Genomic DNA, 25,987 nt, shown 5'->3' with positions numbered 1-25,987 from the left:
TCACAGCCGCAGAGTTGAGATACCTCCTCCCCAAGATTCTGCTCACCCGTAAAAGCCAGAGAAACTCAAACTCTGAGGTAAAGACAGCATCCTGTATTATTTTTATCTTTAAAAAGAAGACGACAGAACTTAATGGAAAGAAAGCACGGAGGGAAAAGTTTTTCATAGATTCAAGGACTGGAAGGGACCTCGAGAGTTCATCGAGTCCAGTCCCCTGCCCGCGTGGCAGGACCAAATACTGTCGTCTTTGTTTGTTTTTGAATTGGAGGTGGTAATAGAAAGACCATACAGACTTTTAATTTCCTATTCCTCTTTCAAACAGGCATCATGAGTTACCAGCACCGTATGCTACAACAGTCAAGAGGAAATAGGTCTCTGTATTAACTAAGAAAGTTTGTAAATCAGTGAAATATCTTTTCTTGAACTTGTTATTTTCAGTGAGAAATAATGAGATTATCACCATTTGCTATTCTGTTTTTCACAAGCTCTATCAACTAAAATTTTACAGAAAATAGTCACATGCCTGACATAAAATGATGTTGCTGTTTTTTAGTAAGTTATAGGCAAAGGCAAATGTTGGAGAAAAAAATATTGTTTAAAGACAAGTCTCTATGTCTAACAAGTGTTTTATTATTTTTAACTTATGTGGATGTTATTTCCAGCTTCTTGGAGCTACTATAAAATAGTTATTTCTAATCAACACAAAGAACTACATTAAAAGGTGGTCAAGGCTGCAAAGAGGAGCACTCAAAAAGTCAGAAAATAGCACTATCCAAGTAAAAATGATGCGCAACACGTACCTAATGTTACAAGCCTCAACAGAAGTAACTTTAGATTCTCCAGTCTAGCACAGAGGCTCATATCTTAATAATTCATGTATAAAGTGCACCTTTGTATTACACTTGTGGCATGCTTCCTTATCTCAGGAAAACAAAAGAGATCAAAAACATTCACTATATTTCAACAAAAAAATAATCAAATTACAATATAACTAAAATAACTAGGGTCATAAGTAGTATGAAATTGTCCTACATTTTATAGTTCTGGAATTTTCCATAAAGATACTGAAATATCATGGACAAAAGAACTGTGCATGTCATTCCAAGTAGGAGAGAGAAAGTAGTCCTTCCCAGAAAGAAAGGTCTGGAAGTAACAATCAGAATGTTTTAGAGAGATGCTTACCCATAATTATATTCACTATTTACTAAATGCTTACCATATGATGGTAAGAATTTGCAAGATCTTTAACTGATGATGCATAGCTCATGGCTGGCATTGTCTAAAACAATGCCTCTTGGCAAATTAGTGGGTGGGTGATACTATTTGCATACTAGTTTACAAAGTAGTCTTTGTTTTTGTGAAAGTATTACTCATCAGCACTTGAAGCTGAAGTGATATCAGCGTATTAACTCCCATCGCTCAGTTGCACAATTACAAGTAAATCACTGTATTCACAGAAAATATAGCTTTACCAGGAAAAAAACCAATATATGTGTAAAACTTCTATATGACAGTGATTAAGGTACAAATGATGAAGTACAATTTTCTGTTCACCCCAAAAAGGTCGTCTTCTGCTCCCATTGAAGCCAACGGCAAAACTTCCATTGACTTCAATGGGAATAGGATCACACTGAAAAACTCATATTTGGTTTTTTAACACCTACACATTTTTCACTTTAGGATATAATCCTAATCTGTGAAGTACTAAATGCTTCCTGCAAGGCACTAAGCATCCAACTCTTACTGAATTCAATAGGAGTTGAGAGCAACCTTGTACGGTTGCATGTTTTATTTGGATAATACTATAGCCCTGCCACCACTAAAGCGGTTACTTTGAATAACTAACAGTTTCATATCTATTTATATACTCATTTTATTACTCAGGAACTTAGAAAGGCAAGATCTCAGTTCAAAGATAACTTTCCAATCAAGTCAGTATAGGACATCTCCCTCAAAAAGTAATATGTCATTCCAGCTTTTTCCATGTCCTCCTTTTACACACAGAGCATAAGGAGAGTCAGTTGAGCTCATGTCTATTTTCAGAAGAATCTGAACCTTTACCATTTAATTATAAAATACTGAATATAGTACTATAATGACACTAAGGCACCTGTTAATTACCAAATTGTTCTTAACCATGTACATAAGAACATAAGAATGGCCGTACTGGGTCAGACTAAAGATCCATCTAGCCCAGTATCCTGTCTACCGAAAGTGGCCAATGCCAGGTGCCCCACAGGGAGTGAACCTAACAGGTAATGATCAAGTGATCTCTCTCCTGCCATCCATCTCCACCCTCTGACAAACAGAGGCTAGGGACACCATTCCTTACCCATCATGGCTAATAGCCATTAATGGACTTAACCTCCATGAATTTATCCAGTTCTCTTTTAAACGCTGTTATAGTCCTAGCCTTCACAATCTCCCCAGGCAAGGAGTTCCACAAGTTGACTGTGCGCTGTGTGAAGAAGAACTTCCTTTTATTTGTTTTAAACCTGCTGCCCATTAATTTCATTTGGTGGCCCCTAGTTCTTGTATTATGGGAATAAGTAAATAACTTTTCCTTATCTACTTTCTCCACATCACTCATGATTTTATATACCTCTATCATATCCCCCCTTAGTCTCCTCTTTTCCAAGCTGAAAAGTCCTAGCCTCTTTAATCTCTCCTCATATGGGACCCGTTCCAAACCGTTAATCATTTTAGTTGCCCTTCTCTGAACCTTTTCTAGTGCCAGTATATCTTTTTTGAGATGAGGAGACCACATCTGTACGCAGTATTCAAGATGTGGGCGTGCCATCGATTTATATAAGGGCAATAATATATTCTCTGTCTTATTCTCTATCCCCTTTTTAATGATTCCTAACATCCTGTTTGCTTTTTTGACCGCCTCTGCACACTGCGTGGACGTCTTCAGAGAACTAGCCACGATGACTCCAAGATCTTTTTCCTGATTCATTGTAGCTAAATTAGCCCCCATCATATTGTATGTATAGTTGGGGTTATTTTTTCCAATGTGCATTACTTTTCATTTATCCACATTAAATTTCATTTGCCATTTTGTTGCCCAATCACTTAGTTTTGTGAGATCTTTTTGAAGTTCTTCACAGTCTGCTTTGGTCTTAACTATCTTGAGCAGTTTAGTATCGTCTGCAAACTTTGCCACCTCACTGTTTACCCCTTTCTCCAGATCATTTATGAATAAGTTTAATAGGATTGGTCCTAGGACTGACCCTTGGGGAACACCACTAGTTACCCCTCTCCATTCTGAGAATTTACCATTTATTCCTACCCTTTGTTCTCTGTCTTTTAACCAGTTCTCAATCCATGAAAGCACCTTCCCTTTTATCCCATGACAACTTAATTTACATAAGCCTTTGGTGAGGGACCTTGTCAAAGGCTTTCTGGAAATCTAAGTATACTATGTCCACTGGACCCCCCTTGTCTACATGTTTGTTGACCCCTTCAAAGAACTCTAATAGATTAGTAAGACACGATTTCCCTTTACTATTTGTACTAAAATGTACTATTTTATTTCTTCTCCTTCCTAATAACAAAAACAAAATACCCTCTCCTTTCTCATTTTTCTCTCTTGTGCTGTGCTAAATATAACTCCTTCAATTAATTAGTGCCCTTCATATACTACAGGCAAACAGATCACTACCTACCAAAGGGACAAGAGGAAACCTGGTGATCAAATGGGGAGAGACTATTAGCTCTCTCACACCACCCACAGGAAGAAAGTTAACAGCCAACATCACAGGACTGCAAGGAAACACTGAAAGGATTCTAGGACAAAATAGCAAATCTCTGTAGAATCCAAGATGTGACATAAAAGCGAGGGTAGTTGAGAAGTATGTATTAGTAGTTGGTTCACAAACATCATCTCATGGGAATTAATGTATCTAAAATCAGGACACTAATCAGCTAAGAAGTACAAGACTACTACAGCAGGGTTGGCAAATACTTACGATATCTTGTGGAATTTTAATTTTTAAATGGGGATTGTTTTTATAGATACTTTTCAGAGTATAGGTTACAAAAAATCATGCAATTTGTACAAATAACATTCGTCAAGTGATGGCACTGTCACCCAAAGCTATATGTTCCTAATAAATTTTTTTCAGTACAATATTAGTTTTTGAAAATCTTCACTTACCTTAGGACATCTGGGATTTCTTGCAGTTTCAATCATGAGATCCGATCCCATTCTATCTCTATATAACAGGTAAAAAAATGAAAACGCATTACCAGTTTGGCATCATCAGAACAATAAATTAGTCAAAAGAGACAAGTAGGGAGAGGTAATATTTTATTATACTAACTTCTGTTGGTGAGAGAGAAGTTTTTGAGCTTACACAGAGCTCTTCTTCAGGTTTGGGAAACTTACTCAGTGTGTCACAGCTAAACACAAGATGGAACAGACTGTGTAGCATAAATAGTTAAAACATATTTCAAGGGACCATTCAAGGTGAAGTGGCCTGTTATCACTTCCACCGTGTCTCTCTAATATCTTGGGACCGACACGGCTACCCCACCACTGCATAATCAAAACTAGTCATTTATGCCCACTTTTACTTCTGGTATTTTCTATTTAAAATACACAGGGTGAAATCCTGGCTGCATTGAAGTATATGGGAGTTTTGCCATTGACTTCAACAGACCCCAAATTTCACCCACTGTATCTTCTCAGTTGGAAACGATGAATTCAGTATTCAAATGATTTGAAAAGAATGACTGAGGCCTCAGTACAACAAAGTATTTAAGCATGTACTTAATTTTAAATCAATGGGACCGGTAATTAAAGTTAGGAACGTGCTAGGGTGCTTTGACTGTTTGGGACTTGAAAAGGGAATTCTTAAATGTAGTGGTTTTACTTTAATGAAAGTCATTCTTGCTGATGTGCTGACCATTATCAAACAAGAAATAAAAACATCCTTCTTGGGAAAAAAAAAAAAAAAAAAAACACCCATCACGATTACAATTTTTTTAGAATATAAGCATGCAGCAAGAAAACAGAAGTTAAAATATCTATTCTTCATTCTGCATAGATTCTTTACAACTCTTCCAACTGCTAAGGAGAAACCATGCGAATCATCCAAAGCTGAATCCATCATCACATCAACTTTAGGGTTAGTGCTGCAGCATCTGAGTCAGAAGATGACCTCATTACATGATCCAAGACTGGTTTGGGTAGAAGCATGGAAGCAGCACTGTGCAAAGGGCCTTGTATCAGAAGATACCTCTGATCTTCCGTCTCAGCTAACAAAATTCATTTACACCTTAAAATAGACGTTCTTGTGGGAGAGCTTGAAAAATCTACACGTTACGGACAGTAGGCTCTTGCCCAAGCCAAATTCCCTCAGCTTCTGCAGAATACAAGATTTCATTTACATAAAAATATTCTAGCCCTCCTGATAATCAAAAAAACTTTCTGAACACAGCCCAAGTTTAAACCAATGGGGTGCTGTCTTCCTAAGTCTGCAAAGACAGTTCCAGTGCTGCCACAGTCACTAGTTAAGGTGGTTTTGTGACCCAGCCAATGCTTGGTGCCAACTGGCAGAGGGCACAGGGAGTGCATAGGTATTTACAGGGATCCTCTGGGTCAGATATACACATAATAGTTCATCAAAGGGTGGCATGTAAGGTCTGGTATCCCACTGGTTGTTATAATCACTGAGAAACATATGTACGGATAATATTTAAGGAGTTACATATCTATACCAAAAATTATGTTCTTAAGGTCTTGACATTAAAGCAGGTCACCAGGAGGTGACATACTCAGACATGTTCCTTTCATACAAGAGCTAGCAGACACCTATCTCCCTATCTGGCCATTGGGTATAGTGTATTGTATGCCTATTTGCATGAAAGAATACAATGAGAGATTGTGAAAATCTACAAGAAATGAAATCTACAAGACGAAAAAAACACCATGGGAAGTGTTCCTGTGGATGAATAAAAGACACAGTATGGGACTGGTATATTTTGGGAAGCAAAGAAACACTGGAGTCCTTCACCTAGGAGGGAAGTGGACAGCATTTGTGTCTCATGAAGAGATGGATCACAGCCAAACCTGGCTGTAAAGCGCTGCAATGATTTTGGGGGAGCATTACTCTACTATACATGACAGTATTTCAGTCTACACTCTAGAAGGAATGTTATGATTTTATTTTATATTTAACCACTTTTTTCCAATACTTGTACTTGCTACTACTTGAATCTCTTTAAATACTTGATTTCACTATAAACATACGTAAGTGTTGTGTGTTAAGTGGGGCACTGATCTAAGATGGAACTGGTAAGCTGAGATGTCCTATTTTTTGAAAGCAGCAGATCTGAATACCTTGAGTGTCCAGTGGACCAGGAACTGGACATTCCAGGAAAATGCTCAAGGGCTGGAGTGTACCAATTGCTAACCTGTAGAGAAACCGCAATGCTTAGAGGGGAGTGCTTGTGTTGCCCATGGGCAATAGAGCTGGGGAGTTGACTGTTTATTTGGGGTGGTCATTCATTGATTTGTTTACAGAGACTAGATTGTGCGGATCGAAGTAGAGGACCAGTGGAAGACCAAGTAAAAGGGGTGCATAGCTTGGGCGAGACTCGGGATATGGAATTGCCCTTGGGAAGTGTGGCTTGGACCACTGGTGTATTTCACCCCAAAAAGTAGGCTTAGCCTTTGGGATAGTAGACGTTGGGTAATTTTTCAAGACCAACTCAGGCAGAGAAAGTTTACTGTTGCACCAGCAACCACTACAAATTTGTTAGCATTATTTATTATAACTCTGGATATTCTTAACATTCACATAAGTGTCCAATTAATTTTTGAATCTTGCTAAGCATACGGCCTCAACAACATCCCATGGCAATGAGTTCCACAGTCTAATTTTCATCCAATGGTTCAAGTCATTGTCTGTTACTAGTTTTGAATTAGCCCATTTTTTAATTTCATTGAGCATCCTCTTGTTTTTGGGTTACCTTCTCTATACTATTCATTATTTTATATACTTTTGTCATGCCCCCATGTCTCCTTTCAAAAGGAAACAATACCAATCTTTTCAATCTCTCTTCCTTTAAGAGTTTTTCCATGACATAAATAATAGGTCACCCTTTTCTAAGCCTCCTCTAACTCTTCTATCATTTCTGAAATGAGGTGACTTGTACTGCATACAGTTTCGTCACTAAGGCTGCACCATTAATTCACAGAATGGAATCATAATATTTTCTGTATTATCCAATCCATTTCTTATGCATCCAAATATCCTGGTTGTTTTTGGGCACAGGTCTTGTTTAACATCCAGTGTGCGGAGCCATTGCTCATCCCTATTTGAATATGGTTTGGGGTAAAATACAGGCAAGTAAATTTATTGATATGAAAATCTGAAACTACCTTAAAGAGAAACCTCGAAAGAGGCTGTAAATACACCTTATCTTTAAAGAAGACTGTGTACAGTGGTTTGGATGTGAGGATGTGCAGTTTGGAGACCCTTCTGGCAGAAGTGATAGCAATTAGGAAAACCACATTCCAGGAAAGGTATAATAAGGAGCACACTGTTAGAGGATCCCATACGTTTAGACAAAACTAAGTTCAAATCCCAAGGGGAAATGGGCTCCTTTAGTTGAGGGTACAATCTTTCCATGCCTTTAAGGAGTCTAATTGTCATGTCATTAGAAAAAAAACAGAACAGTTATCCAGAAAGCTGATATTGCTGCCACGTGAACACTGATACAGGAAAATTGCTAAGTCTGTATTGTTTCAGGTGCAGCAGACAGTTGAGTTTTTCCTCGATGGATGAATGTACCAGTGAGGACTTGTTTGACAAGTCCAGATGTAGAACTGCTTTCATTTTGACAGGTAGGTGGCCCTGGTGGAGGGATTTCTGATATCTAGGAAGACCTGGTGGACTTGCTCCAAGCAAGCCTGCTCTTTGGGATTTAGCCATGGAACTTCCAAGACATCAAATGAAGAGATTGCAGGTTCAGGTGCAGCAGCCGACAGTGGTCCTGAGAGATCAAATCTGGGTGCAACAGGAGTGAGATTGGAGTCTCCACTGAGAGATCCAGTAGAATAGAGAGCCAGTGTTAGCAGGGTTATGCTGTGGCTATTACTATAACCCAGGAGTGGTCCCACTTGATTTTTAGTAGTGCTCTATGTGGGAGTAGGATTGGGGGAAAAGCCAAATAAAGCTTTCCCATCTAGGGTAGCAGGAAGGCATCTGAGATGGAATCTGTCCTGTGGCCTGGTAGAGAACAGAACTGGTGACATTTTCTGTTGTACTTATTCATAATTAGGTAAATTTGGGGAGTACCCCACTGCTGGAAAATGTATCTGGCTACATCTGGATGAAGAGACCACTCACGGTGACTGGAGAAAGACCTGCTCAGGTGATCTGCTAGTTCGTTCTGCGCAGGGTGGATTTGATTTAAATCACTAGTCAGGAAGACTCGATTTAATCATGGATTTCTACATAAATGCATTCTTGTTGGTTGTTATAACCTTAATACATATTCTTCACAACTCAGAGATAGATATAGGTTTCATTTTTAGAAGGTACACACTATACATTTTTAAACAGTGATTTGTTTCATTCGGGCAACCAGGCCTTGCATTTCTTTGTTGCTCTGTTTGCATTTTGCATGCATGCCTGTCTTACCCACAGGTAGAGGAACTTCATTAAAATATTCCCAAACTGAGTCTCTTTTATGGCCTGCTGCCATTATTGGTTTTCCCTTCTAGTGAGAGAATGGTGTGGTAGATCTCAAATCAATGAAGGCTACACTCAAAAAGACCTCAAGACTTCTGGAATATGATGCTCAAACAGTTTCACTTTTGTTTCTACTGCCTGTTCCTCCCTTCTCACATTTTTTTCCAGACTTCTTCTCCTTGTCCAGATCTATTCCGCCCCCAACAATCTTCTATTCATTCAACTTTTTGAAACTTTGCACTTTTAGAGAGAGGTAAGGGATTGATTCTGTGTACACACATTTGCAGAGGGACAATAGGGTTGAGGTCTGTTATTTATCACCTCTATATATTATTTAAAAACATTTTTGCTGTTAACAAGCATGTTATCTCCGGAGACAAAAAATGACAGTTTGAGAACTGCAAAACTAAGCATCTCTGATGGTATCTTCTAGACTGAGCACTGAGTCCCACTGGGTAGATAGAAAGATTAAGCTAAATAATCTATACAGAAGTCCCTGGAATCCCATAAAATTGGGTCCCTAATCCATGAACTATTGGAACTCATTTACAAAACTTTTCTTAAACACTACATTAATATATTGTCTCATACTATAGAATTAGAATTTATAATCCTTATTCCATGATGAGATATCTTTGAGCTATAATGTATCTTAATTAAAACTATCGTTGGATAGATTTTTTCCTCAAAAAGCATTTTATCAAAATAATCCGATTTAAATTAAAAAAAAAAAATCTGATTTTTTGATTTTTTTTTTTTTTAAATCATTGATTTTTATCCACCCTGGTTCTGCGCCCCCGGAAGGTATGAGGCCTCGAGGTTGATTGAATGGGCTATATAAAATTCCCACAGGTGAATTTCTTTCTGACACAGAAGGGATGATTGAGCTCCTCCCTTCCTGTTGAGTAAAACATTGCTGCCATGTTATCTATAAAGACAAACAGGTTTTTCCCTGCAATGAGAGGTAGGAAACCATGACAGGAAAGATGAATCACCCTGAGCTCTCTGACATTGAAATGAAGAGCAAGTTCCATTGAGGACCAAAGATCCTGAGTTCAGAGGGGCCCTAGGTGAGCTCCCCACCCTGGAGCCGAAATATCTAAAACCAGAGTAATTGATGGCTGAGGGCAGAGGAAGGGAACACCCACACAAACGCTGAGAGGATTCAACCACCAATTCAGCAAAATTAGAACCTGCAAAGGTACCGTCAGCCCAGTGTCCAAGTGCAGATGACTTGGTGAGTACACTGAGTCCAGCCACGTCTGAAGGGGTCTGACGTGCGGCCTCGTATGTTGTACTACATATGTGCACAAGTCCATGTGCCCTACAAGTCTCTCAGTTTCAGACTATTGTGGTTGGATGAGTCTTAAGGTTGGTCGTGAGAGATCAAATAGCTTGGAATATGGACTCTGGCAGAAAAGCTCTAACCTGGGTAGTGTCCAACATAGCCCCTACAAACTCTATCCTTTGTACCAAGCAAACGATAAACTTGGCTGCATTGATCAGTAGTCCTAAGGCCTTGAAGGCTGACTGAATAAAATGATCACTGGATATAATCTGAGTTTTGGACTAGCCCTTGACTAGTCAGTTGTCCAAGTAAGGGTAGATCTGCATTCCTTGTCTCTTGAGGAATGATGCTACAATGGTCATACATTCTGTAAACTCCTGAGGAGCTGCAGGTAAGCCAAACTGAAGCATTGTGATCAGGTAATGCAAGTGCTTCACTATGACTCTGAGGAACTTTTTGTGAAAGTAGGCATCTCTTAAACCAAGGTCAGTGTACCAGTCTCCAGAGAGGGAATAATGGATGCCAGGATGACCATGCAAAACTTTATCTTTTTGAGATAGCTATTGAGATGATGCAGATCTAAAATAGACCTGAGATCTCCCTTGGCTTTTGCGATTAGAAATAATGGAAGTAGAAACCCATCCCTCTTAAATTCTGAGGAACCTCCTCTATGGCTTCCACCTGAAGGAAAGATTGAACATCTTGGACCAGAAGTTCTTCGTGAGAGAAAGAGGGACAGGGAGGGAGTAGAAGAAACAAACCGGAGCACTTTTATAGCACTCAGCACCCAACAGCCCATGGTGATATGGGACCAAGCATTGAGAAAATGGGAAACAAAGGAAAAATGGGGTTTGGCATCCTGGGAACTGGTATGGCATCCTCAAGCATGCCATCCCAACACCTGCTTAGAACCCCTTGGATGTGTAGGTGGGACAGGCATTGAAGCAGAGGTCGAAGGAAAAGGTGGTCTAGGCCTATAATCTTCTTTCTCTGCAGGTCCTTTCGGACAACTGGAATAGAATACCAGAGGAGTTGCTAAGGCCTGAAGTGCTTTCTGGAAGGGCTGGGGTGTACAACCCAAGGGACTTTACAGTTGCCCTCAAGTCCTTTAATCCATGGAGCTTAGCATCAGTTTGCTCCAAAAAGAGCGAGGATCCTTTGAAGGACAGATCCTGCATAGCTTGTTGGACCTCCCATGGGAGCCCAACGGACTGCACTCAGGAGCTCCAATGCACAGCCATTGTTGAAGCCATGGACCAGGTGCCCAAGTCAGCCATGTCTACAGCAGCTTGCAGTGAGGCCCTCACCACCAATTTTCCCTCATCCACTAGCAAGGAGAACTCCTGCCTAGCATCTTCTGGGAGCATGTCTTTAAATTTCAGCATGGAGTCCCATAAATTAAAGTCATACCTGCCCAAAAGTGCATGCTGGTTTTCAATCCTGAGCTGCAACCGCCCAGTAGAATGAACTTTCCTATCGAACAGGTCTAACTTCTTTGAGTCTTCTGATTTTGGGGGGTTGTGCCCTGATGTCCCTGCCTTTCCCTCTCATTGGCAGCAGATACCACCACGATGGAAACCCTGAGATCGTAAAAAAAAGAAATCTAACTAAATACTAATAACCTTAATAACTATCTATTTATAATACAAGAGAGCACAGTCCACTGAGAGAACTTGCAAATGCAAGAAGAACAGTTCCATCACAGGTGGTAAGAAGGAACTGGGAGGGATTAAGGTTGGCTTGGCTCTTTATACCAATGTCAGCAGTATGTAGCAGCACTGGGCGCTCAGGCCACCCCAATGGGTACCACCGAGGGAAAACTTCCGGCAACTGTGCGTGTACACTAAGAGTGGAATGCACATGGGCAATCACTAAAAGCTCTTATTTAAGTGATATCTTTCCATGCAGAATGTGCCACAATGCAGCTCTTGCAGTGTTCCTATACCCCAACCCAAGGTGGGTCAAGTCACTTGACTCCATCTTGTCTAAACCTGAAAATATGCAGGAGTTGGACCACTAAAGCCACAGAAAATCACAAGCTGGTGAGAGACTGGACCTGTAACACTTTGTCACTCAAAATAGGCATCTTATGCCAATTCAAGGCCAACCCTGAAGATGCATATATTTTTCATTTCAGGCAAGGCTGGAGAAGAAAGAAGTTATTGTAAAATGTTTGCTCCACATTTTCATCTCTTTAAAATATTGAATGTGGCGTTAAAACAGCATTTGTTTTCAAGGATTAAACTATGTCCCCAATCTTCTTCCGGATAGTGAAGCAATTCAGGTATAATTTTCTACCAATAGACGCGACCTTCAATATTGTGTGGCTTTCAAAGCAACAGTGCAGAAGACAGACTTCCCAGAATAGCACGATGTGACAAGTTCTCCATTATACTACTGTTTGGGTAGCAAGTTGCTTCTACTTTATGTACAGTTGCAAACTTGCCGTCAGTAGATACTATTTGGTAGCGCAGATATGGTCCAGAGCATGAATTTTTTGAGGTAAGCAAATGTGTCAGCCAACCTTACTCTACCATCTACAGATGCCTGCTTGAGACAAACTTGACTCACAAATACTCAACTGTCTTAACACAGATGTAATGCTGTGTTTTCTACAAGGAAACGTTATCATCGAGGGAGAGAGTTAGCACCCAGCGAAAGTGATCCTTTCTGGTAACGAATAGGGAGTTCTAGTCCATCTCAGCTTTAGAATGTCCTCTAAACAAATACTCAGTGCTTTCACCAGTAAATACCTGAAGATAATATTGCAATACCCAATCTCGGGTGCTGACATAAAAGCTGCTCAAAAGAGGCACGGAACAAAACAGAATGGGTACTGAAAAATCAGGATTAAAATGTATTGGCAAGTCTACATATGGAAGCTTGTCATTATTATTTGATAGATAATCAATGTTATTTATCTCTCATTTTTAAGAGCCCAAAAGTTTAAAATTTAAACAATTTTCCTCCATAATGTTTACATAGGTTTTCTTAACTTTACTATTTCCAAAAAGCAAGCCACTCTAAATATATAATGAATTATGAATACGAAAACTATTTTAAATATGAATGTGAAGCAATTTAATAAAAAAAACAAAAACACACAAAAAACCCCCGACATTAATATATAAAAACACTAAATACATTTCTTCAACAAATGATTTCCTAATTTGTTATCTGTTATTACACACACAGAAAACCAACTGCTCCTCACTTTATAGACCGATTTTACACAGCAACAGGTACATCTTTTCATCACAATATATTTTTGTGGTTTTTATTTTCTTTTTAAAGAAAAAGGCAATGGGTAGGAAGATTCATACTGTAGCATTTAAAATGGGAGGCGGGGTGCTTGACACAGCCTATTATTTCACTTTTAGCACTTTTCCTGTAGGGAAAATGCACAGCATGTGGCAAGCAATATTTGTAGCAGACATGTAAGGAGTCAGAATGAGCAAAGTTGGAAAGTATATGGGCATAAAATCAGAAAGCTGTAAATCACAGCTCATTTTATTCCCTGGAAACAGAAGAATGATTGTATTAAAGGCTTTCAGATACTTTGGCTAAATGAAAACAATCAGCTTTTCAAAAGATATTGGTATAATGTACCTGCCCTTTTAGAGCTGTGTTTTTAAACTTTTGCTTACAATTAAAACAGCAACGAGATCACAGATTTTCAGAAATGATTTAAAATCCATTTTAACTTACTTGAGCATCTTTTCCCAGATATCACTGTCATAAAATGCATGGTTCCAACCCATTTTCATTGTCCCAACAATGACATTCTGCTTAAACACATCTGATCCTAATTTGTGATACAGTTCCTCACATTCATCCAGAGGGATATGGAATAACCCCAACATAAATGCTAATATAGCACCTGAAAAAAATAAAATAAAATTTTAAATGTAACTTGGGATGACACAATGATGCTGTATTACTTATTTTAATATAATAAGTTTCAGAAGCAATGATAATTCACATATTATAATGTTTTCCTTTAAAAGGTATGATCAATTGACATTTGTGTCACAGGCTCATTTTTTTGTTCAAAGATTATATCAATTTGTTTGGAGGGACATAATTGATAGAGACAGCTTTTACTTTCAGCAATAAAATTACAGAAAGTTTTGTCAAAGAAACAATAAAATATACTTTGATTTATTATTGCAAAAAGTTACGATATAAATATCAAGTTAAGTCTCTTTTTCTATTTGAGAAGGCAACCTAGCATGTGAAGTCTAGGCTATATGTAACAGCCTAAAATCAAATCATGCTGTTTATTTTTCACCTTTTACATACAGAATGTCTAACAAACTCATCAGTTCAGTAAAGATATTAAATAAAGATGTAAAGATTCCAGGAAAGCTCTGAAAAAATAAAAGTTTAGAGTGCTTTGTAATACACGGTATTTATTTGCAACTGATTTGTAGTTAGCCATTCATTCATAGTGCCACGTAGAGTGTATCAAAATAGCCTGACCCTGAACTGCTGAGAAAAAAGGTTCAATGATATTTGAAGAGTATGCTTGCAGAATATCACAGAATGGACTTGAGACAATGCTGACAAGTGCATCACAGCAGTGGCTTTAAGGGCAGGACCAGCATCTATGACAGCATGGAATTTTTGTTCTACTGTGTTAACACATATACACCGAGGGAGCGTTCCTTATCATTACTAAGAAATGTTACTTGCACTGCAATCTAGAGTCACTTTGCAGCTAGCACAAAAGAAAAGCATAGATGTATTGAAGTGAAGCTGAGCTCTAGTCAGATGCAGAGTTTATACTACAGTAAACCAGACGATACTGCAAATGTGGGCAAGGACACAAATAATCTATATACTGTATAGACATTAGGAATCTGGGTATAAAATAAAATTGGATTCAAATTGGTGCAGTTCAGGAAAATATTGTAAAACTACAGATATTTAAAAAAAGGGGGGGGGAGAATATTTGGACAGAAGTAATGTCAAAAAATGCATACATATAAAGAACAGCAGGACCACAAATTAGCTATGGACTGGCAATGTGATATTATGACTGAACCTCTCTCCCCCTCCCATGCCTCCACAAAAACCCACAACAAGGCCATTGGGGGCTCAAATGTAGAGGCACAGCATCAGGGAAAGGGTGTTAATAATTTCCCTTTATAAAAAAATTATGAGACAGATTTTAATTTGACTAGTAGACAATTAAGATAGTGGGGAGAGAATTTAGTAATATCTGAAGAGTTTCAATGCTGGTGAGGGAGAAAAATTGTTAAGGAGAAGCAAAAAGGTATAAATTAGGAGTAATTAGATTAAATTGGGTAAAAGAAAATTTAGGCTCAATATCCCCCCCCAAAAGAGTCCTAGATATAACTGAGATAGTTATTAGGAAATGTCTAATTAGTAGAATAATCTCCCCAAAGGAAGCAGCCAAAGCTCCATTGCTCGAGTCATTTAAAAACTAGACTTCTCAGAGTAAAAGAAAATATGTAATAGGGAAAAATCCTGCATTCACAAATTAATATTATCTATACTGCCTGGTCAGGTTAGGCTGTATTGTAGCCTGCTATCATAATAGAAGTAGATGGTACCACCTGCGACTGGCCAAAGTCTCAGGAAAAATCAATGGCTTTGGACGGACGAACATGTGGGGAGTGTAGTGCGACAGCCGATGGAGGTAATGGCATCTAAAGGCTGGAGAATTCAATTACGATTTAACCAATGCAGCCACAAACCTGAGGTAAGGCAATGGCAAACCACCTTTTATATTTTCTCTCACAAGAACTAACATGGGAGAACAAAGGTAACATGATCCATGTGTGGTGCTGAATGGTGAGGAACACCTCCCCCACACACATGCCTTCTAATTTACTGGCTAGAAGGCATGATAAATTACACTGGGGAAGAGGTTCTGACCATATAAGAGTACTGATTGTGGTTATGGTGGTGTACTAAATGCTTCAGGAAATACAGTGCCTGATATTTGCTTGAAGGTAAGGAATGACCTGAACTTTCATAAACTAATCATCAGAGTAAAGTATATATGACCAGAGGATCGCTATTGTGACCGAAGAATTGGAAAGATGTAAGATAGCTGTATGTGGAATCTCAAAGCTATGATGGAATTGTAGAGGTCATTTCATGATGATAAATGGTAGAGGTCATTTCACATACTATTCAGGATCCAAGAAAGCAACAGAATATGGAATTATATTTATCTTATCTAAGGAGATATCCAAGTGTGCGCTTTGATAGAACCCATCAACAATTGACTCATTATAATTTGCCTTTGAACTAAGCCAGTTAATATGTCGATCATACAGGTTTACGACCCAACAGCAGCATCTGATGACGCAATACATAGGTTCTACACATGGTTTGAAGAGACACTCATTCAAACACCAAGCAAAGACATCACCCTTGTAACTGGGAACTTAAAAGCAAAAACTGGAGCTATATGCGGTCATAAAGAAGTAATGGGAACAATAGTCTGTTTACAAAAAGAGAGAGGAAGGCTCCAATCATCTGGTCATTACAAACACCATCTTCACCCAACATCCTAAACATGTTTATACATGGAGGTTAGCTGATGGTACAACAAAGAACCAAACAGACTATCAAATAATATTGGGAGATTGAGTATCCAATGGACAAAGACTTTCCCAAGTGCAGACTGCAGGTCAGACCATCAAACTGTTAGCATTAAATAATGTAAAAACAAGAAGATAAGAGTTTTGGGGCATCCAATGCATCTGGATTCGTTCAAAATCAACAAAAACTACATGACTTCTGTACAGAATGGGTTTGAGTCTTTGTCACAGGTGAAAGAGGAGAACCCCCCACCCCCAATGAATTTAAGAATAAAATGAAAACTAGCATACTTGAATCTGCCAAAACACATTTCAAAAAGTCAGCGTCAGACTGCACCATAGTTGATGAAGGTGTTTGAGTAGGCAAAAAAATCATGCAGGGTGAAAGGAAATGGCTTGGAGACTGAAGAATGCAGGAGAAAATAGAAGAAATTTGAGCAGACAAATTCAAAGGCAGATTAGATGAGACAAGAGGGAATACATCAGAGCAAAATGTGAGGAACTTGAGAATTATAAAGAGAGAAATAATATAAAAGGTATGTTCACAGTGGTCACGTTTCTTACTAAAAAGTTTTCCTCACCACCTAGTATAAAAATCATCATGATGGCTGGATTCTTACTGACGGTGATATCAAATGCAGGTGAAGAGATTGTTATGTAATCTGTACACCTCACTTACAATACAGGATAACAGAAATGAGAATACAGAGCTGAAGTCATCAATACCGCAAGAGAAAGTGATGCATGCTATTATGAAAATGAAGCCAAGGAAAGCATCAAGAGTAGATAGTGTACCAGTAGAATTGCTGAAAGTGATTGGTGACAGAGGTCTTGATCTCATGGGGAAAATTTGCAAAGATGTATAGATGACTTGAAATTGGCTGCATGACTGCACAATGGGAATCTGTTATATCTCCTTTCCTTGGAAAGGGCAGAAAGAGTATAGTAACTAATGTATCATCTCCCTGACATTGCCTGTGAGTAAAGTGATGCTTTACTCACAGGCACTATCACGGAGATGGTACATTACTTCATTCAGGATCACAGCAGGGGAATGACAGAAGCAGAACCACTACCACAAGTGTTTCAGAGAAGAACAAGGCACATATAATCAAATCGCAAATATGTCATAACACTGAAAAATGCAGGGAGTATAATCAGCCATTGATTCTGTTTTTCACTGACTGCTCCAAAGCATTTGATACAATCCAACATGATCATCTGTGGAGGATACTGGAAGATATGGGCAATCCAAAGCATCTCACTGAACTCATCCCAAGTCTCCACTATCAACAACAGACCCTGGTGTGAACAGCAATGGGTGTCAGCAAGTGGTTTTCCACTGAATGCATTCTGTTCCAAGTTTTTCCAACATGTATGCAGAATTATTATGAGACAAGCCCTAGAAGGTTTTGATGAAGTGGAAGGAACTGGGATTTCCATTGATGGACACTGCTTAACTGACCTCAGATATGCTGATATAATGCTCTTTGCTGCAACCATTGATGTAATGCAACAAACGTGGAGGTCTGTAAAAATAGTTAGTGAGGTATATAGACTATTCCTTAATAGGCAAAAATAAAAGGCACATACACTGACACAATTAACAACAGATGCAAGCAGACATCATGATTAACAGTCAAGCTATAGAGGCAGCACATGAATTTAATTATCTGGGATCATACACATCCAGCCTAGAAGACTGCTGCAAAGAAAACAGAAGATGGGATGGGATGGCTCGCTCAGTCATGGCCTCCCTTAAGAAATTCTGGAAAAAAATTGGCATCTCAAAATACATGAAAGTTCAATTGGCGAAAAGCTTAATTCTTTCCATAGCGATTTATGGAAACTAATGCTGCTTACAAGAAGAAAACTGAAGCCTTTGAGATGTGGCTCTGGCAAAGACTTTTGCATATCTTTGGACAGAAAACATGAATGCGGATGTTAGAAATATTACTGGAGAAAAATGGACTCTGTCCTTGGAAATCAAAAGGCACAAACTTGTGTACTTTGGTTACATCAGGAGTAGAGGTGGAAATAACCTTGAGAAAGTTATTATAGAAGGAATGGTGTGGGGTCATCATGGTAAGAGATGACCAGCGAGGAGATGGATAGATGGCAGTCTGCACTTGGGAAAGTCTTTGTCCATTGGACGCTCGATCTCCCATGTCCCGATATCTGTTTGGTTGTTGTGCAGTCAGCTGATCTCCATGTATATAAAATGTCTAGGATGTTGGGTGAAGATGGTGTTTATAATGACCAAATGATTGGAGCCTTCCTCTCTCATTTTGTAAATGGGAGGTAAGCTGAGTGTGTGAAATTAGGGATGGATTAAGAAGGCTTCCAAAAATTATGCTATGATGTCACCAGTATTCAGACATGAATAAATAGTTTTTACTTGAAACTGCCTATTAGATCTGGAAGTTCTTTCTAATATTTATGATTCAACTCAGTACTTCCTCATGGAAAGTCAAACTGCAATATTTCAAGTCATGATGCCTGCTAACATATTCTGGGAACAGATTACATTGGAAGAGATATATAGAACAGGAGAAATGAGGTACTTAAATTTCTAAAGTGAAGTATACTGTTTTGTACGTAAGCTGTATTGTGTTGTAACCTATAATATACCACTTACATCAGCCTTAATAATATTACATTGTTACTGACTTGACATCACTTTTTGAAAAGTGAACACCAGGGTGATTAATTGGTCAGTTTTGACCTTTAAAAAAAACTGTTATACTAAGATGGTTTTGGAACCTTTCTTCTTTTCTAGGGAGAAGCATCAGCCCCCCTCTTGAGGTTGTTTTCTAAATCAACACATGGGGTAGTAGCAGGAGCTCCTGAAAATAACACACTGCTGTTTGAACAGTAGCTTAAGATGTACAGCATGGATGGGCAAAGAAGCTTTGGTGCCCACCCTAACATAATATTGCAGCTTGGGTGAGAAATATCACCTCCCAAGAATGAGATGATTATAGTGGAGACCACTAAAGGGGAGATCAAAAGGCTGGTTGACGGAAAACCAATTCTATGAGGGAAGATAAGACAAGGGGTGGAGGGAGACATAGGTGCTGTATCCTCTTCAAGTGGGTGGCAGATCAGATGGTTGCCAGAAGAGTAGCGACAAGCAGGCCAGGATAGCAGATTGGCATGGGACAAGAGGAAGAATAGGAGCTCAGCACCTCTCTGTATTTGTTCACCCTGTGATGGTTCTCTCTTTTGCAGAGGAAACTGCTTATCTGCCCCCTCCCACAAGCTGCCAGAACTCAGAAGAGGAGCACAACTGCTTCCTCTCCCCTGGCCCCAAATTCACTGCACATCTTCAGCCTTGTCTCTTCAGGCACTTTGGACATCTGCTGCCTAGAGTCCCACTCCTGCTGATATACAGGAAAGAATCTCAGCAAGTAGCAAGGCTTTTCCCTGGACACGGGGAGGCAAACGGCTCAAATTAAAACACTATTTTAAAAAAAGACCAAGATTACAAGTATATTTACCATGACACTCACTTTTTAAAGAAATAGCATGTTTAAAAAGAATATCCAGCCATGGTAATAGTATGTACACACGATCATAATACATACAGTGCTGACATATTAATATATTCATGACAAGCCTTACTACTTCTCTCACAATCATTCAGTTATTGTGCACAACTTACAGATCCTTTATAATTTTTGTGTGCAAAAAGTATCCCCTTTATTTAAAAAAATTATAAGTTCTATTAGGCATAATTGAGTTTCCTAGATATTTTTAGTGTATACTATGTAGAATCAGATCAACAAGCACTGTCTTCTATACTGAGGTGCCCATTTTTAGTCACTCAAACCTTATAACAATTATGAACCACATCAATAAAATTATGTGTCTATTAAGCATCTTGGAATGTGATGCCAAAGAGATAGTGGATTTCAATCCCCCTCCCAAAACAGCAAGACCCAGGAAACCTCCTAAATATCAAGGAAAAGAAGGTGTACGTACATAACATATTAATATTATTGCATGTTACATTTGTTTGTAGACCCTTTGTGGTATTGCTCAAAACCTGCAATACTCCTCATCAGTATTTATGGGACACCAAATATCTTGATAGCTAGGTGTTAAAGAGCAATTTCTTCAAAAATGAATTCCTCTCATAGTTTGATGGCTCAACATAAAATTAGATTGAAATCACGTGGTAATAAACGAGCATTCTTTGTGTCACCTACGATTCTACTTGGCAAAAAATTATAGCCAAGTAACCTAGGTCTTAAATTATGCTGTAAATACAAAAGCACACTTCTCAAAGTCGCAGCCAGTTACCAAAAAATAACGTATTCCCTAACAAAAGAACTGGCTTACATTTATAAAGATGGAGTTCTTTTCCTGGGGGAAAAAAACGATTTTTCAAAACAAGATTTTCTTCTTATTTTTACTTTTATTAAGTTTATCATATAAAAATCCATAATGTGAATACTAATTACCTGTGCTTACACCACAAACGTAGTCAAAAAGTTCATGAACAGGCTTTCCAGTAAGTTCTTCTAGTTTACGTAAAGTCTGAAGTGCTACTAAACCCCTGAAACATATTAAAGCAACATCACAGAGAATGGTAGTTTGGTTATGTCTTACACAGAGCTAAACATGTATACAGTTTGAATAAGCAACAACAAAGACAGGACATAATAAGTCTACAAGGTTTTAATACAAAGGAGGAAGAGGAATTTTGTAGTTTGACAATTATAATGAGGAGTAATAGGATGCAATCAGAAAGGGAAAGATATAGGTTAAATACCAGTGACTAATGATTTTGGGTGCCTAACTTAAGAGCCCTTGAAGGAGACTCATGTGCTCCATGGTGCTCAGTACATTCTGAAAATCAAGCCAAATTAAGGTACTCAAAATGACTAGTCACTTTTTAAAAACTGTCTAGAAAGTGTCCTGTAGGAAGCAATCCTGCAGATAATCTAATATGACTTCTCCATCTCTAACTTTTATTATCTGGAAACTAAAGTACAGGAAATAAGATATCAGTGGATGAAACACAAATGGGTACCATAAAACTGATTTTACATTTTGATTACATAAGAAAATGCATTTAAATTTTACTTTAAAAGTTGAAGAATTTTGCAGATTTGCCTTAAGACACCAAATAAAATTAAGTTTGCAAATTTTCTATTCCCTTGCTTTAGAAATCATACCATAAAAAATAAAATTACAATATGAAGAGACCTACAAGTTTTAGCATCTAAATCCTTGAAAATTAAAGGATTTACAAATAATTTTATACTGAAGTCAATAGAAATTTAGTCCCCTGTTTTCATAAACTTAGTTTCTACTGCACAGATCTAATTCATGGGAAAAAAGTCAAGGCTGCATAGTGAAAATGTAAAGCCCTCGGAAAATTAAAACTAAGTACAAAAACTGGAATATTTTATTTGGGTAGGATTAATGTCTCATAAAATGGGAAACAATCTGTTGTCATTCACCTTTATAGCTCATTGTTTCAAAACCAGACAAGAGGATAGTGATTAAAAGAAACTAGTCCCTGAAGGAAGCTTTATAATTTTTATGCTGTTGGTTGTCAAAATAAATTCAGGTCCTAGTGGCCAGGAAGCCAGATTTCCCCCAAAAAGGCAACTGGCACATCCCTTGGCACTCTGACCACTGAGTCTAAAGAATAAATAGGAAGAAAACTTTTCAGCCTGAAGATTATCCCTCTAGAGCAGAATTAAAGTAACATGGCACGATGTCATGAAAAAATACACACACCCACTGCATGTATATCTATTCTATGGATATATAAAAGCCTTCCGTATCTAATATAGTTAATCTGGCCTCTTTGTAAATAATAAAACCATGCAAATATTCAAATATTTGTATAACTATAAAGCAGAAAAGCGAGTGTCTTTTGTTAAAACTACACTGGTATTTACATTTTTAATGAAGACTGAGCCTATTGCTACCTTTTTATGATCTTGAGACCCCGAGCTGCAGGCTTCATGGGTCCTCTGCCAAAGCATCACAGCAACCTACAATTGTCTGAATTAAGCTGGACTCCGCAAGTCTTATTCATGCTAGAAAGGGCTGAAGTAACAGTCCTTAGAATGTAAACTCCTTGTAGAATGAACCCTGTCATCAAACATGTCTGTCCAGTTTAGAGCATACTATCAGTGCTAGATAAATTAAATATAGGACTGAAAAGAGCCATTGCATTATATAAATCTATTATCACCATGTCAACTGTCTCAAGGCTTTTCCTTTTGCGTTGAAGTTTTCATGCTCTAAGTGGAATGGTGATTTTCTTTAGGAAAACATTAACAAAAGTCAGCTGAGTAGCTTTGGAGTTATGCTAACGGGGTGACAAGGCATATCCTTTAAAAAAGAAAAAAAAATTATTTCCATACTCAAGTAACCAAAACAGGATAGTTTTGGAACTTAAAATTTGTCATGGACTTAGTCCTAAATAACTGCCTTTGAAGTGAATGAAGAAATTTTACTCCTGAGGGCATTCTGTGCCCAAAAAAAAAAAAAAAAAAAAAAAAAAAAAAAATTCTGCACACATTTTAAAATTCTGAAAAAGTCTGCAAATTTTATTTGACGAATACACCTCTACCCCGATATAACGCGACCCAATATAACACGAATTCGGATATAACGCGGTAAAGCAGCGCTCCGGGGGGGGCAGGGCTGCACACTCCGGTGGATCAAAGCAAGTTCGATATAACGCGGTTTCACCTATAATGCAGTAAGATTTTTTGGCTCCCAAGGACAGCGTTATATCGGGGTAGAGGTGTAAATGTGGAAGCTCCAGCATGGCATTGGGGAACACAGGCCACAGGCTGCACAGAGGTGGGAGATCACTGTGAGCAGGCAGGCCCAGCAAGGCAGGATCCAAGTGTGAAGGGGCTTAGTGTGGAGGGATCCAGGTGTGCGTTGAGAGGGTTCTGTGTGGGGCAATTTGGGTGCGGGTGGCTCAGTGGTGGATCCAGGTGCAGGGTGATCTGGATGCATAGGGGCTTGTTGTGTGGGCTTATGTGCAATGGAAATGGGACTCTGAAGGGGGTGGCTAGGTGAAGGTGGTTGGGGCTCAGCATGGGGGTCTAGGTATGAGGGGATAGAACTCGGCAGGCGAGTCTGGGTGTGGGGGGGATGAGTGAGGGGTCCAGATGCTGGGGTAGTGGGGTTCAGTGGGGTGGAGATCCATGTGCAGGTGGCTGGGGCTCGGCAGGGTGGGGATTTGGGTGTGGGTGGCTCGTCGGGATAGTCCAGGTGCAGGGGGAGTGGGGCTCATCAGAGGGGTTCTGGGTGCGGGGGGGGGGGGGAGGGAAGTGAGGCTCGGTGGGAGGGTCTGAGTATGAGGGGGTCTGGATACACAGGATTGGGTAGATGGGGGAGCAGCTCCCTGTACAGTGATCCCTCCCCATGCAGCTGAGAAGCGATGGGTGCAGGAAGTGTGGGGGAAGGAAGATAGGAAGAGTTTGCAGAGCTTCCTACAGCCGGGGGAGAAATCTGGGGGTGGATCTGACACGGCCCCGGATACCGTGCAGGGGAAGAGGAAGGCCTGCCCTCCCCAGCCCAGCACAGGGTCGGAGCCATTGGCCGGGTCTTCCCCAGTCCCGCCCATGCCCCACAGTGATTTACTTCTCTGCCGGCTGCCCTGGACACCAGAAACATACTGCTTGGGCGGTCGCATGGCCATTCTTGTGGCTTCCCTTTGCTTCCCATCACAAAGTCATTTTTCTGCAGGGAAGCAAAGAAATCTGCGGGGGACATAAATTCTGTGCATGTGCAGTGGCGCAGAATTCCCCCCAGAGTAAGAAATACTGTGCAACTATACCTATGAGCTACTGGCCAATATTTCACTTTCCATTGGGGATTATCTGTAACCCACATTTTTTGAACATGTTTGAAAGCACTTGTTCTTTTTGAAAAATGTAGGACCCGAACCTGCAAACACTTATGCACATGCTTCAGTTCATACATGTTAGTAGTTTCACGGAGTTCAATGACACCACTCACATATGCAAAGTTAAGCATGTGCATAAGTGTTTTCAGGATTGGAACTCTAATCATCAAGTAAGTTAGGAAGAGGGGGGGGGGGAAAGGATCAGTGACTGGCGGTGGAAGAGGATGCATGAATCAGTAGGCCTTTAAATATTGCTTTCTTCACCACACCATTTATTCTTCTATAGATGACAATACCAGCGGAGCTGCTAAAACAGAATACCTGAAAAGCTGCTACTTGCTATACCCAATGTGAGAGAGTAGTGTGCTTTGGTGTTATCCTTGCTCCAGGAACTACATGTGTATTTGTTTATCTTACTGCGAGTTTATTACCACAAGCAAATACATTTATTTTTCATTTTTATACCAATTATGAAGTTTTGTAAGCTGATTCTTCCAACCAGTTAGCAACTTTGCACTCTAACCAGCATAATGCACAACAGAACCCTTTAAGATTAAAAAAACTGAATTAATTTTTTTAGAATGTCTAATCTCAGGTACCAGAAGTATTAAGATCAATCATAAATTAACAACAGAAAGACTTTTTACAAAAATAATCTTACATTTGTTTCCTTTACTTGCCTCCATAAACAAACTAGGGATCGATTCCCACAAACACTTATGTACATAGTTTACTTCACACAGGGGAGTTATCTTAGGGGATCAACAGGACCAAGCATGCATGTAAAGTTAAGCACACACACAAATGTTTGTAGGATCAGGTTCTAGAGGTTAGAGTTTGACTGCAATTTTACCTACATTTGCAGTTTACAAAGGGATAAACAGTTTCTGTCATACCTTGTTCCTCCTCCATCAATAGTGAGAATTCGAATTCCCCAGGCTTTCACAGGATCTGTATATCCAATTATAGCCAAAGCCTCCATAACGGCAGCATGAAGAGTTTCATCAGTTCCTTGTCTCAGCTGTAGTAAGCATGGAATTATTTTTTCCTATAGTTGAAATGAAAAAAGTTGTATTTAGACTAAGTGTTAATACCAAAAAACTTCCACCTTTAATTTACTAGTTTAAAATTTAAATTTAAATGCAAAGTTTAACTTAAAATAAAAAATAGCTTTCTTTTTTTTTTTTTTTTTTTAAGGAAATTTACAATCTCAGGACGGGGAGGGGAGGAAAAAGTCCAACACCATGTGTCTTGTGTATTCACGAGAAACTTTATATCACAATGCAAAAATCAAGGGTGAAACAGTTAAAAACGTCTAATATCTATTACAACTACAGCTACAGGGGTTTTAGAGTTAGGATGTTAATTCTGGCGTACTAGCCAAATAGCAACTCAGGTAATTACATTAGCCCAGATCCAAAAAGGGACTTAAGCATAGCAATGCTCAGCATTGCAACACCTGAATTCTAGTCACCTAGCCACACACTGGAATCGGCAAACCCTGCGCCGGACACCTAGGCTCCCT

General features: G+C 39.1%; 1 protein-coding gene across 2 annotated transcripts in view; it reads right to left on the bottom strand.

Annotated features, from left to right (window-relative positions):
• Window positions 1–25,987, bottom strand: part of PNPLA8 (patatin like phospholipase domain containing 8) — a 63,398-nt gene that overhangs the window by 32,727 nt on the left and 4,684 nt on the right. For both annotated transcript variants that reach the window (XM_065415137.1, XM_065415144.1), the window contains 4 exons: window positions 25,359–25,510; window positions 21,038–21,132; window positions 13,702–13,873; window positions 4,160–4,217 (listed from right to left, as the gene is read on the bottom strand). In XM_065415137.1, the coding sequence (XP_065271209.1) occupies window positions 4,160–4,217; window positions 13,702–13,873; window positions 21,038–21,132; window positions 25,359–25,510 (477 nt within the window). The remainder of the gene's footprint in view (window positions 1–4,159; window positions 4,218–13,701; window positions 13,874–21,037; window positions 21,133–25,358; window positions 25,511–25,987) is intronic.

Source organism: Emys orbicularis, chromosome 1 (assembly GCF_028017835.1).
Source record: "Emys orbicularis isolate rEmyOrb1 chromosome 1, rEmyOrb1.hap1, whole genome shotgun sequence".
Taxonomy (NCBI): domain Eukaryota; kingdom Metazoa; phylum Chordata; order Testudines; family Emydidae; genus Emys; species Emys orbicularis.
Note: the sequence above shows the minus strand (reverse complement) of the source record. Positions and strands in the feature narration are given on the sequence as shown.